Genomic DNA, 14,629 nt, shown 5'->3' with positions numbered 1-14,629 from the left:
TATAACAGTTTACCAAGATCTTTGATGTCGAACTCTCGTTTTAGACTTTGTTTAACATCCTCTATACCTTGATCATTATTCCCTGTTGTTATAATATCATCAACATACACTAAGATAACAATGGTGAGATTAAAAGTGTTTTTAACAAATATAGATGAGTCAGATTCACATTTACTGAAATTAATACTTAATAAAAAACGGTTGAGTTTGGCATACCATACTCTCGGGGACTGTTTTAGGCCATAGATAGCCTTCTTTAGTTTACATACCATGGAAGTGTATGAGGTTGACTTATGACTAGGAGGTAGTCTCATGTAAACTTCCTCTTCTAAATTACCTTGTAGGAAGGCGTTCTTGACATCCATTTGAAATAGGTTCCAGCCCTGATTGATTGCTATCGAGAGAAGAATTCTGACTGTATTCATTTTGGCCACTGGAGCAAATGTCTCTTAATAGTCAACTCCATAAGTTTGAGTGAAGCCTCGGGCTACAAGTCTGGCCTTGTATCTCTCAATAGTTCCATTACTATTGTACTTGATCTTTTATATCCATTTGCATCCCACTGATTTTTTATTTTTTGGAAGAGGAACAATACTCCATGTATCATTTTTCTCTAAGGCACGAAGTTCTTCTTCCATAGCCTTACACCATTTAAGGTCGGTGTTGGCTTCGTAGAGATTTGTGGGTTTAGTGTGGTTTGAGATCTTACAGAGGTAGTTGCGATATTGGTTAGATAAGACATTATAAGAAATGAACTTTTGAATTGGATATGTTACCGTATGAGACGCATAGTCTCTAAATTTTACAGGAGGTCTGGATTGGCGAGTGGATCTTCTCAAGGCAATTTCTTCTTCGTGAGGCTGAGTTTCTCCCCTTGAAGGAAGTGGCCTTGAGACAGAAGGAGACTCCCCCTGAGGCTGATAGTCCTGTTCAGAGCTGCTAAGAGAAGAATCAGAGTTAAGAGGAAATAAAGACTGACAAGGTACATGAGGGAAGGCAACATCGGTGGAGGTTGAGTAGTAGGGTTCAGTTTCCACAAAGGTGACATCACGAGAAACATAAGCTTTGTGGTTTAAAGGATCATAGCATTTGTACCCTTTTTGGGTGGAGGAATAGCCTAGAAAGATGGTCTTGACTGAGCTTTTGTCTAGTTTGTGTGAGCCTTAATATGAACATAGCAAACACATCCAGAAACCCAGAGGTGTCCTACTTCTATTTTTCGGCTTTTGAGAACTTCTAGAGGGCTGAGACTTTTTAAGGTGACAGTAGGCAACCGATTTATGAAATAGGCTGCAGTTAACAGGGCATCCGACCAAAATATAGAAGGTACGTGACTTTGAAAAAGGAGAGTGCGAGCGACATTGAGAAGATGTCGATTTTTGCATTCAGACACTCCATTTTGCTCGGGGGTATTAACACAAGTGGTTTGATGTATGATGCCATGATGCTTAAGAAAAGTGGAAAAATTTTGATTTACGTACTCCGTACCATTATCGAAGCGGAAGATTTTTAATTATGCATTATACTGATTTTTTTATGAAATTGAAAAAATCTTGAAAGCGAGAAAAAACTTCATTTTTGCCTTTTAATAAATATATTCAGGTGGTGCGAGAGTAATCATCAATAAAAGTGACAAAATAGTGAAAATGATTATAGGCAGTAACGGGGGCAGGTCCCTAAACATCTGAATGAATTAAATCAAATGCGTTTTTAGATACACTAAATGACAAGGAAAAAGGTAGTCGCGTGTGTTTAGAAAATTTACACACATCATAATTGCTAGAATTTAAATTTGAACAAAGTAATTTATTTAAAACAATGTCAGAAGGATGCCCAAATCTTTGGTGCATTAGCATATGTTGGGAAGAATTAGCGGACACAAAATAGGACTTTGGGGGCTTATGCAGATAATAAAGACCATTTTCTAATTGACATTCACCAATCGTCTTTCCGAAAATTGGATCCTGAAAAATGACTGAAGATGGTGAGAAAATAACATTATAATTTAAGTCACGAGTAATTTTGCCAACAGATAAGAGATTAGATTTAAAATCAGGCAGAAATAAAATATCATGAATATTGGATTGAAATAAATTTGTGGTGCTATATCCTTGAATTTTGACTTTGTTGCCATTGGCAATTGTCACATGATGAGAATCACTGATGGAATGAATTTTTTGTAATTGAGTGGGATCCCAAGTCATGTGATCAGTGGCTCTAGAGTCAATAATCCAAGTATTATGGCAGTTATTTAAAGAGTTTAATAGTGGTTGAACTGAACCTGACCCATCATATAGGTATGAACCGAACTGGTTGGGCTGCTGGAGTTGGGCCAAGATGTCAGCCATTTGGGCCTGAGAAGGCTGGTGGGCCGTGTGAGTCGACTGGGCCTGGTGGGCTGGATCGAGGTGGGCCGGATGGGCTGAAGATTGTTGGACTTGATGAGCCCATAAAGACTGTTAGGCCGAAGCCTGGATGGGCCGAGGTTGTCAGGTTGGGTCGGGGGTGTAGGCCGGGTTTGGATTGGGCTTGATTAAAGACACCCGACCCGGCAGATACACCCGTTCCTAACCCTACATCCCCTCTTTCTCCCTTATTTTCCTTTGTCCAAAACATTTCTCTCCTGCCGCCGCCCCCTTTCCTTTCTCCTCTTCCCCTTCTTCGCAATGCTCCAGCTCCGTCCCACCCCCGTGAAGTGTCCATGAGTTGCGGGGGGGGAGGAGACGCTCATGGTGTTCCTCCGCGTTTCTTCACGCTGAACGCTGGCTATTACTTCGTCTATTCGAGGAAGCTCGGATGTGAGGAGGATCTATGATCTTAGGCTTTCATAGCTTGAATCCAGTCCTCCAAGGTAAGTGTATACCAGATCTTGTTTGTTCCTTTTTTGAATTTCTAGTGGGTCGATTGAAGGCGGAATATAGTTCTGCAACTCTTTCCACCGAGTGAGAATTTCAGTTGCATATTGCGAGGAACTTTTTGTTCCCTAAGTGATTTGCGCTAACTCCTATTTGAGTCTGAATATATGTGCAAAATTATGTTAGTGGCCATAAAGGCTTTGCATTTTTTCCTAAATTGATTTTGATGATTCCATCAGGATGCAGAAATGGAATATTTGGGGCTCCATAGTATTTATGAGCCAAGACATGACCAAATGGTCAGATATCTGCCATTCCTCTATTCTGTCAATTTCTTCTTCGGTTGGGGCTTCCGGCCTCTCTAGTTTTGGCTGTTGTTTTGTCCCGGTGATAAATCCCAACTTTTTTCTGCCACTGAGGGCAATATACACAGTTTTGGACCATTCAAAATAGTTGGAGTTGCCTTTAAGGATGATATTGGTCAATTTTTCATTTTGAGACATGACTGGGATTAAAAATGAGGTAGATGATGATTACTAGTGGAAACCAGGCTCTGATACCATGTGAAAAGAACAATGAAGAATGTTGTATATTGAAATGAGAATTCTGAGTTCTTTTACAGTGTGAAGGATGATATATATACATAATTTGCTTATTTGAGTTTTATCCTAACGGTTGTCTAACGACTCTTTTTGAATAGGGTATGGGTTGAAGTGACCTTTCCTGCTTTGCAGGAAAGGATGCTCCTTTTTACCCTGAGGAGGTCTGTGATGATAGGTCTGCACAAGCAACCTAGCTTGTGTAGCCTCTGAGACCTTAGTTTCTTTTCCTATTTCTTCAACCATAACCATATGGAGGATAAAGTAAGGGAACTTGGAAGGAAGTATGGCTATTAAAGGTGAACCTTAAAGAACTGTAATTTTAAAGATGTGAGATCATATACTTTTGATTGCAGACTTGCTAGAATAGAAAGAGACTTCGAATGCAATTAGAAGAATCATTGCTGGTTTTTGAAAAGCTTATACCTTCCGTGGATATCAAGGAAAGAAGTTTTGAAGATTTTGTTTTGAGAATTCTTATGTTTCAAGAAAAAACTTTTTAAGTATCAAGATTGTGCCTTGGCCAATAAATTAAATGATGTTAGCTTCGGCTGAAAGCAAGAAAAAATGCTTTGCTTGAACAAACTGAAAGACTCAATTCCTAATTTTAGACATTTAAAAGAAAGATAAAGAAATGAGGTATCCTAAATCCCCTAAAACACAAAACAATCATGGAATCTATGCTCTTTCTTGGCAATGTAGCATCATTTCCCATCCTCGTATCCAACACTTCCACTGTGAGCTCTCTGCAGAAGACTAAGCTTCATTTCAGCTTCAGTAATCATACGTCTCCATCACTTACCTCTCGCAATACATGCCACCCAGGCAGGAAATTACTCAATCCTACGATTCGAGCACTGGATGGATCATCATCGGTACCTTCAGGAAATGACAGGAAAGCTAACAAAATTGCAAAAAATACAGCGCGAGCATCTATTGCTCTTGCCTGTGTTCTGGGTATTATTGGTGCCAGCTTGAAGATGAACCCTGAAGCCATTGCAGGGCCGAGGGAGAAGTTTCAGAAAGCTCCTCAAATAGTATCTAATAGCCCCGCATATCCATTAGGTGGGCGATATGCACTTAAATCATTATTGGACGTGAACGTCTACCTGGCTTCAACTAAAATAGAGCCTCCAGGACCTCCTTCCAGACTGCCCGCGAGGCCTTCGATGGAAAATGTTTATGACATTAAGGTTCTCTTCAGATTCTCAATTACAGCTTCCTAATATTAGATTATTTTTCATTTATTCTTTTCTTATCTAATGAGCTCAGCATGGAGGCTGAAACACAAAATTTCATAATCATAGAGATAACTCTAATACCATTGAGATCAAAACTAATTTGTAGCACTCAATTTTTACTTCGTTTGTTAGGAAACTGGATCTGTGTCAGCTGAATTAAGCGGAAACAATATGGTTTGTTTTTTGGCTTCCATATGCTGGAAATCCTATTAAAGTTCTTCAGAAATCAAATGGTAGTTTAACTTATTGAAATACACATTTAGTTTGGTAGTTCACGAGGATAAAAGAGGTAAAGAGATAAATCAACGTAAAAAAGCTAGGAAACAAATGCATGACCTTTAAGAGTAGCGCATAACTAGAGTCTTGCAATCCTTGTTAGATTCAGCTGATGGTTAACAAAAAATCAAGCTCCTGCTTAAGCAAGGTTTCTTGGTAGAAGTTCTGAAATAGATCTGCAAAAAATTTGAGAGCAACTGACATAAATTGAGAGTAGAAAAGATGAAAAAGCATAATGATTAAACCCTGCAACATTAAGTGGCCTCTCTTGCAATGCAGTCAGATGCCGTGCGGCTAATAAAATGCGGAAAACCTGAAGAAGCAGTGTCCTTGCTGGAAAATTCATATAAATTCTATGAACATGATACTGAGCCCGCATACAATGTAGGGATGGCATTAATAGAGATTCTCATTTGTCAGGTATGTAATAACTAATTAACCGTCTTTTAACATTCTCAGATAATTACCACTTCTAATTTCACTGTATAGTTTCCCTAGCTATATCTATGGAACTGTATTGTCTGACATAGATATGTCCAGTACAAACCTTTCAGGCGATAAGATATGAAAAAATAATTATCCTTGTTAATTAGTTAATTTTTGTCTTTCATTATGCAGGGAAAATACAAGGAAGCATTGCAGTACTGCAACCGTTTCACGGGCGAACAAGTTCTACCTTCAGATGGTCGAATTCCCCTTTACAAGGTTCTTTCGTTTATGCTATTGTTATATAGCTTACTAGCACCATATAATACTGCTAGCAGAGCAAATTTCTTATATGGTAGATTTGTTACAAGCTCGTGGGGCCAATGGGTTTCTTATATGGCAAATATATTGCTAAGCGATTTCCTAGCCCAATCTGTGAGCATATGAGTTTTGTATTCAACTTAGGTTTCTAATAATTCTAAAACAACAAAAATTCTGTTTAGGCTTGGTGCACAAGCCGCATATCTTGTCTATACACCATCGATAAATCATTAATATAATATTCATTAATTTTAAATGATGATATGTCAGCTATCCAATATCAAAATATAAAATAGTTAAACATATGTCTCACTCTCCTATTAATTGCACCAAGCCTAGATAAGAATCTCCCTTAAATCAAAATGCTTTTAGATAGTAGGTAAAATCATTTAAACTATTGGTGATAAATTTTTTTAAAATAAGCAAATAAGGAATATTTTCTACCTTAAAAAAAATATATTATTTAAAAATAAATCCTTAATTTAATAAATTTACTTAAAAGTATACTCCACTATTTTTGAAAACAATAGACCATTTGTCTAATTATGAAATCAATTATTAACTATTTAAACATAAAAGTTATAATAAATTAATAACAAGAACATAAAGATTTTTAACTTAATTTAAATGCTATATTTCAATCTAGTCAAGCATATTTATAAAAATTTGCATAAAAACTATTTTATTAGGCATCGGAAAAGATTTTTAAGTGTATGATTTGGACAACATTTTGATAGACATTATATTTTAATATTAAATAATTAAATATTTATAAAGCATTTAATACTAAAATATAAAACATTCATTCATATATATTACTTTCTTATTAGTTACAGCCTACACTAATCATCCACCCTAAGGAAGCAGCGGATCTATCGACCGCAGGAGAAGTATATTAGGTTTTGTAATTGCTCGGTGAAGTTAATTTCTGATGTCTGAATGAAACATGGCTGACCTTAATACGCTGCTTTACACAGGCAATTATATATACGATGTTGGATCAGAGGGATGAAGCAAAGAAATGGTGGGAAAAATACGTGGAAACTGTTGATGCAGATCAGTTTGATCACAGAAGTTTTTAGAATGTGCGGTAAATTACAACATCAGTTATCATTCTTCCATTGATCCCACAATTCCTTGCAGAAACTAAAAATAAAAAATAAAAAACAAGAAGAACACCATACTTTTTGGCTTTTCTTGTTGAAAAAACCCCCAAGACAGCAATTAGTATGAACTTATTTATTTGTTTGAAATCATCAAAATTGTTTTTGTGCATAGAATTTTATGACATGGCTACTATTTGAATAAACTAAACCTGTTCAATTGAGCCTGAAAATATTCGAGCCTACAATTTGAGCTCAACCTGGTTGTATGAGCTTCTCCTTTTGACAAAGTTCGATCCAAAACAATATGATTTAGATAAGTACATATAATGAAATTAAATGAGTTTGTTTTAAAAAAAATATATAATTTTAAATCCCTTCAAGTTTTTTCAAATTTAGAGACAAACGAGCTTTATAGAAAAAAAAAAAAAAGATAATCTTTAAAAAATATTCTAAAATTAATAAAAAATATATAGTTTTTGCTGTATAAATATTGTTAACAAAAATTCTTTAATTTTTTTAAATTTATAATATGGTGTTTTCATTTTCTTTTGTTGTTTTGCTTAAAAATAACAAATAAAATAATAAAATATTAACCAAAACTTAAATTCCAAAAGATAAAAGAAAAAAAAAACATTTTTACAAAATTAAGAAATAAAGAAATTATAAATTTAATAAAAAATAGAAAAAGATAAATATTTATGATATTTATTGTGTAAAAGAAAAATTCAAATCTGCGATTGAGTAATAGTTAGAAGAGATAAATACGTGTACTCGGGAACATGTATAATGCAAACAAAATCATAATCACCTGGCCCAATTGTCAAAATGCTCCCTCGAGGTCCGAGTTAGTCTGAGTGTGGCATCTGAACCTTGGGCTGCAGAGAGTTGTTGTCCATACCTCCAAATTACCACCTGCAGTCCTACCTCTCCTTGGAAATTTCCAATTCACCAGCAGATTCATTTCTTTTTTTAGCCATGAAAAACAGTATTATATAACAGCAGACCAAGGTTCTGGAAAGGACTCGCTAGTGTCGTTTTCTCTAGTCAGCCCTCCAAATAAAAGTCTGAGAATCTATACACCAAAACTACTCTAATTACAACTGCAAATGAACAAATGAAGCCATGGGTCGCTGTATTTATGATTGATAATGTGCAAAATTCAAGTTTGAGAATTGCTTATTGATTAAAGGAGTCGAGATTGAGCTGAATAATATTATGCTAATCTAATATCTACTAATCAATTTAAGCTTAATTTTTTACAATTAACAAATTTAGATTTCAAATAAAATAATTTCTAAAGAGAGCGATTTTTTTTATTATAGTTTTTATAATATATATACAAGTATATAAATTTTTAAATCTTAGCGTAAATTAATTTTTATAGTTATAATTCTTATTATACTTTAAAAAGCTAAGATATTGCAAATATCATAACATAGTCTAATAACATACGTTCAGCAAAAAATAGAAACTTGTGTAGTTTATGGAATCTACTTGCAAATATAAATATATAAATATATTAGTAATATCGACTTATGAATATCTTAAATTATATTTATATATTACTAAATGACCTGTAAATCAATTCTTAAATGATTTTTTATTTTTTATTTGAACCAAACTTTTTAGTAAGCCTTTTAAACGAGCTGAATAATTATTTACTTACAACTTTATTCGTTTACTAAACAAGCTCTGAGATTACGCTTAAGAATTGCTTTATTGAATATAGACAAACTTAAACGAGCCATTGCAGATGAGCCACTAAATCGCTCATCTGGAGCCCTAGCTCCATCAAACCTTAGAAACGATCACGACTCAAGGATACACGGTCCTCTTTTTGGATGTTCATAGGTCATCATTTTTTTGGATGAACCTTGCATTACGCCATTTTCTGGAACTTGCATTCATGTTTTCCAACAAGACCGTCACATGCACACAACATGCAAGATATTCTATTGTAGTCCTTTTTTCTATTTTTGTTTCTCTTGTCCGCGGTAACAGTCACAGACGGATAGGGCATGAGTTTGGTGGGTAAGCCATGAGGTGAGAAATGACTCAGCAGGCAAGCCACCCAATGTGGAGGATCCACGGCTAGGTTAGCACACGTGATGGGATAGGGTTTAGTCCTCTGGATCTTGTCCATGTTTTTGCCATTTGCCAAGACCTAAATCTTAGTGCATGTGTGTGTTTTTGTACCACAGGTCTTATTATAATGAAAGTTATTCTGATGAGATGGTTATTTGACTAGAGCTACGTAACAACATGAAATGGGCCAACGCATGAGATCATTCAACCTAAGTTTTAGGTTCTTGATTTATGTAGAATTTCTTGAGGTGATATCCTTTTAACTTCTAGGGTGACTGATATATATTGTTATGGGAATAGTAAAATCTCACAGCACTGAATTACTTGTTTTTTTTTTTTTTTTTGAGTTTTAATTGTCCTCCATGTTATGTTCATGTTCTTCTTTTTCTCAACATTTTTAAATATTTTTCTTTTTTTATTCTCTTACGAAAATTTGATAATAACTTTAATCAGCATTGAGTTATGAAGTATTGCTTCATTAATAAATGTTAAATATATATAACATGATATATATGAAAACAATTTTTCATTTTTTACATTTTATCAATTGAAAAAGAAAAAAAAGAGATTCTAAAGAGATATAACCACAATTTTAACAGAAATTCTTTTGTGTCATCATCGCCACGTCAATTAACAATATTACATCATTTCGAGTAATTAATTTAATAATATAGATATGCCTAATCGAAAAGAACATTTAAGATTAATTATTTTCAAATGATGTGGAATCATTAATTGATGTGACTCATTTTTATTGAATGTGTATACAGATAATGTGGTGGATATAATCTATTTAAAAAATTTTGATTTTCTAAATTATAACTCACATTTTATCTAGCCTCCAATTAAATAAAAAATTCTTTGAATTTTATTTAAGAACTCTCTAAAACCTCTATTTAAATGAAACATCTCTATTTAGCATCTGTTTAAATTAAGTGGTCACATAATTCTCACATTTGTAAGCAATAAGAATTAAATCACCTGTTGCATTTAGGAATAAAACCAAAAAAATTCTATTGATTTTGATAAACAAGATAAATTCTAGAACTAAAGATCATGTTCTAAAATATATTTGGAGTAAATTATATGTCAAATTTTTTTAATTAGTTATAAGGATATCTTAGTCAGTTTAAAATCTTTCCATCTACTTATATTATGGATGTATACGAAATAACAATAATTTTCTGCATAAATGGACCGTCATATATGTTTGAAGATATACGAAATGTAATAAACAGATCAAAGTGTCTGCTTAGGATTGCAATTTAAAGGCAAGATTTGCAAATCGTTGATTCATATCCGTGATAGCAGTGTCTTTGTTGTCATCGGCACCAGATAAAAATTAATAGAATGCTTTAGCTTGTACAAGGGAAATTAAATTTGTTATCTTGTTGCTATACCTATCTGAAGATAAATCCTCCATGTCCATATTGTATTTTAGATATAAGCTCTTGAATTTATAAATAAATCAATGTAATATTTAATCGAAGTTTATTTAAAAACTTATTTTATTAGAAAACATATAAAAAGAGTAAAATAAAAATAATAAAATTGAATAAAATATGTTAATATAATTTATTAAATTTTAATTTAATTATAATCAATTCTATATAAATTTGAATATATATATAATTTAAAATAAAATTTATAAATTTTAACTAAACACGATGTTAATTGAGAGGAGGAGGAGAAAGATAAAAGAGAAAAAGAGAAAAAGATTATTTTTTAAAGAATTACAATGAAGAGGATGTGAGCATTTGTAGAGGTAGTGATCTGAAATAATTGAATGCCCTATCAACACATGCAACTCCCTTTCCTTTTCATAAAAAGGAATAAATAATGGGGGAAGGATTGGATAGATGGGATACACGCAATGCCAATGCAGCAGCAGCTTGATTTCAGGACGAATACACATATACATTTACATTTGCTTCCTCTAATTTCTCAGCATACATCAATTCTTTTTGTTCATCTCACTTTCATTTCCATTATCGCCACTCTCTCGCGTGCCTTAGCAATCTCTTTCCCAAAGACACGTGGCATCTTTATCATATTCTACGTGTCCTATGGAGAAGCTACGGGCCACTCGTACAATGACATCAATTACTTTTTCTTTTTTTCATAACTCATTAGTTTTCTTTTTGAAAATCACGACTCATTCGTTTATTAATTAGCAGTGGGGAAATTAATTTTTGGTTGTTCCAAGAAATGCCACGTCTAAATACTATATTTTCCTAATAAAGTAAATAAATAATATTGAATAATTTCAAATGGGACTAATTCTATTAGATATTATGAGTCATCTTTCAAGTTAAAGAGAATTACCTTTTTCCTACATTACATAGTCTACAGTCTAATTATTTGTTTCGTGAAATACACAAAATGGGTGGATGCACATGACATTTGATGCATGGTATCACTGGAAGCTCGTCAGAGAGATAGGAGAGGGGGGGGCCACAGGTACAGCGATGGCCGTGAGAGAGAGTTCAAAGAAGAAGAAGGCTGTGAACCGTTGATGGAGTTGTAAGAGAGTGGGGTCCAGATTGGGATAGTGGCAGCAGAAACAGAGAGCAGAATAGAGAAAGAGCTATTTGGGTTCAGTTTTATTTAGATAGGCCAACCTGGAAGGAATAGACTTCACACAGAATATAAAGCCGCGATTCAGAAAAATCCACGTCGCTTTCAATATTTCGCGCACCCTAAAAATTCCACGTTTCTATCCTCAGCGACCTCGCACTGTATATATTACGGACCTGGCACGTGTTATTTGCCCCCCCCCCCCCCCCACCACTTCCCTTCTCCATTTCTTATTTTAGGTGTCCCAGTACGATGGTGATTCATTCTAAGCTGCACCTTTTTTTTTTTAATTTATATATCTTTAATATGATAGAGCTATTTAGATTTCATATTATAGTTCTTTTAAGACATTAATTAATCTGATTGAATACCTCACTCTTACATATTATCACAATGTATTTAAAAATAAATTTTTAAAATATTTCCATTAAAATATTAATTCATGCGATATATGAAAAAATTAGTGAAATGATCCACATTAACAATTTTAATATTAATTATAATTATTTTTCAATAAAAATTGAAGACGGAAAGAGAATAATAACTCTAACATTAGCTTGCATGTTTTGCTTCGTTAGATCTATAAAAGAATTATAAAATAGATTTAGTTTATTAGGTTATTGTCAATAGACTAATTTATATTATCCTCTTATGATAGACCTCCTAAGATATATAATACAATTTCCCAACATTTAAGTCAAAAACTACATTAAATTATGAAACAAATGAGAAAAACCTGAAGAGCTAAAAGTGGAAAAGCAAGTTAAAAACAAATCAGTATGAAAATCAACTACGTGAGATGATGCGTCACTTAGTTGCTACTCTTGTGCTGCTCCCATGTTTAAAGTGATTAGTTAACATATATTATGTTTTTTTCTTTAATCCTCGTTAAATCCTTTCACATTATGACACAATGCATTTTTAATGACTGAGTCATTAAATAATTTCTTAATGTTAATAATTAATAGTCAACAGAACTTTATCAATATATATAATTTAATATGATTCGTGGCAACATTATTTGTGGGTGTTGAGGATAATATGCTTTAAATGCTCATTGTGTAGACATAGTTATGTGAATCCTTGTATTCAGCTATTAATTGTTAATATGTTGTAATCCCTAGGCAACAAGTTTTATGATTAATATTGTCTGAACAGTTATATGATTAATGTATTATACACACACACCATATGTTTTGCATGAAAATAAAATCTGTTTGGAATATTCCTGTTATTTACTAAGAGAATGATTATTATCTCCTGAAACTATCTAAACATGAAGACGGAGATTTTCTTTATTATCTAAACTATTAAACTATCTAAACATTAAAAAAAAAAAGAAATTAAAGAAAACTCTAATGGTATTTAGAAGGATATTCTACTTCAAAACTTTTAAAAACCAACGGAGATTTTATTTATTATTTTGCCATTATTATGTAAATACTTTATCTTATAATTTTGTTAGACTTTTTATCAATAGTTTAATTAAAAAACCATCGTGATTTTTAATCCTCTTAATCTTCATGGACAATATGTTGCAAGTTAAAGTAAAGTATTGCTTTGGTCTTGCATTAGTCTTATATATGGTAATTATCTGTATTTCTATAGTTAAAATAATTATGCTTTTGGGATCAATTGATTGCCTTGTTACTTTGTTTAATAGAAACTAGCTAGTATCTTCTCTATGTATATTTCATGTGATGGAGGACTCCCAAAAGTGCAAAAAAATAACAGCACTGAAAATAGGCTTATTATTTAAGAAAAGAAAAACAATTAAAAATTAATGATGAATTGCCAATGAAAACATTTTAATTTCTAAACAATTATCAACTGGTTACTGATGAAATTGTTAAATTTGTTTATCATTGCCAACCTCTCAAACATATCAAATTGATCCTGCTTCTGCTACAAAAAAAAAAAAAAAAAAAAAATTCTGCTAAATATAATAACAATACAGATTTAGTCTAATTATGAAATATAGATTAAGTGGGCTAATAAATAGTTAAATACAAATTAGTAACTTCTAAAAACTAAATTCAATCATGATATAAAAATCGGGAAGAATAAAAGAAATAAAAATCTAAAAGTTTTCAATTAGGAAAATCAAGAATAAGAAACAAATCAATTAGATAGTGCAGTACTTGTCCTATCTTGGTTACTAGACTTTTCAAGCAACATTCCCATCATTTTTCCTAAATGTTCTGACACTGATTGGGCAACGGTACCTCGCACTGAATGTATTGCCTGCAGTCCACTTTTTAGGGCGCTGTACAAAAATTATAAACAGATTAGACACACTTTTATCAATCTTAGTTTTTCCTTTAATCTCTATTTCATATTAGTTTTACACTAAGATCAATAAAAATATGACATAGGTCAACAAATTGTTTCACAATTTCTATTAATCAAAACATCATAATATAAATCGAGTCTTTTTATAACAATATTTGATTTATAATATGACATTTCAATAAAATATTGCCATATGAAGAGGAAATAGTTTGTGAATAATTAGTTTTTTTCTCTAATTATGAACAACATGAAAACTTGCTTTCTTTAACTTGTTTAATCTTTGTTTTCTTATTATCTCCGTTTGCTTTTTAAGATGCTAAAATCCAGCACTTTCATCTCTTGATGTATATATATATATATATATTGCCGAAATACAATTGTCAACTGAAGAGCCTCAGACATGAGTATTTTTGCTGCACTGCTTCAAGAGATGCATGCATCGCTAAATAATATTATCAGCCTGAATTATTATTTTGGCTCGAGAAGTGCGGCCAGTGTACCAATTTCCGAGGGAGTGCTTATTCTTCTTATCATCCATAGATTTTGATGCTAATTTATTTTGTGTGTTTATATTTTTTTTTATTGTATTTTGAGAAGTTCTGGAATGACAGCGGGAGAAAAATTCTAGACAATGAATTAATGATAATGTCAAAGACAAGAGTAGAAGAGAGTTTCGTGGTGATTCATCCCATATAGCAGCCAGCAGCAGCATCGATCATATAAAAACAGAAGTTGAAGTTTAATTTCTGAGACCTAAGAAGAGATTATACGATAATTTTAGAAAATAACGTCAACTTTTAAAGAGCTTTTTTCCTGTTATAGAGCACATATTCCTACATTTAGCCATTCCC

The 14,629-nt window shown here is 32.6% G+C and overlaps 1 protein-coding gene across 3 annotated transcripts; it reads left to right on the top strand.

Annotated features, from left to right (window-relative positions):
• Nucleotides 1–4,092: 4,092 nt before the first annotated feature.
• Nucleotides 4,093–7,235, top strand: LOC8264114. Of its 3 annotated transcripts, XM_002519640.4 has the most exons (4): nt 4,093–4,647; nt 5,251–5,391; nt 5,590–5,676; nt 6,696–7,235. In XM_002519640.4, the coding sequence occupies exons 1-4, from the start codon at nt 4,126–4,128 to the stop codon at nt 6,798–6,800; spliced, it is 855 nt and encodes a 284-aa protein (XP_002519686.2). In that variant the 5' UTR covers nt 4,093–4,125; the 3' UTR covers nt 6,801–7,235. The 3 variants fall into 3 exon arrangements, with proteins under 3 accessions (XP_002519686.2, XP_025013212.2, XP_025013213.2); XM_025157444.2 differs by lacking the exon at nt 6,696–7,235 and having other exon boundaries at nt 5,590–5,919; XM_025157445.2 differs by lacking the exons at nt 5,251–5,391; nt 6,696–7,235 and having other exon boundaries at nt 5,590–5,919.
• Nucleotides 7,236–14,629: the final 7,394 nt, after the last annotated feature.

The sequence above is a fragment of the Ricinus communis genome, chromosome 5, assembly GCF_019578655.1.
Source record: "Ricinus communis isolate WT05 ecotype wild-type chromosome 5, ASM1957865v1, whole genome shotgun sequence".
In the NCBI taxonomy this organism is placed as follows: domain Eukaryota; kingdom Viridiplantae; phylum Streptophyta; class Magnoliopsida; order Malpighiales; family Euphorbiaceae; genus Ricinus; species Ricinus communis.
Note: the sequence above shows the minus strand (reverse complement) of the source record. Positions and strands in the feature narration are given on the sequence as shown.

What these genes read in the sequence shown, in the direction of transcription:
- LOC8264114 (XM_025157444.2), top strand. Translation starts at nt 4,126, where the DNA reads ATGGAATCTATGCTCTTTCTTGGCAATGTAGCATCATTTCCCATCCTC. An exon ending in AAAATGTTTATGACATTAAG is followed by an intron (nt 4,648 to 5,250) that starts GTTCTCTTCAGA and finishes CTTGCAATGCAG; the next exon opens with TCAGATGCCGTGCGGCTAAT. An exon ending in TAGAGATTCTCATTTGTCAG is followed by an intron (nt 5,392 to 5,589) that starts GTATGTAATAAC and finishes TTCATTATGCAG; the next exon opens with GGAAAATACAAGGAAGCATT.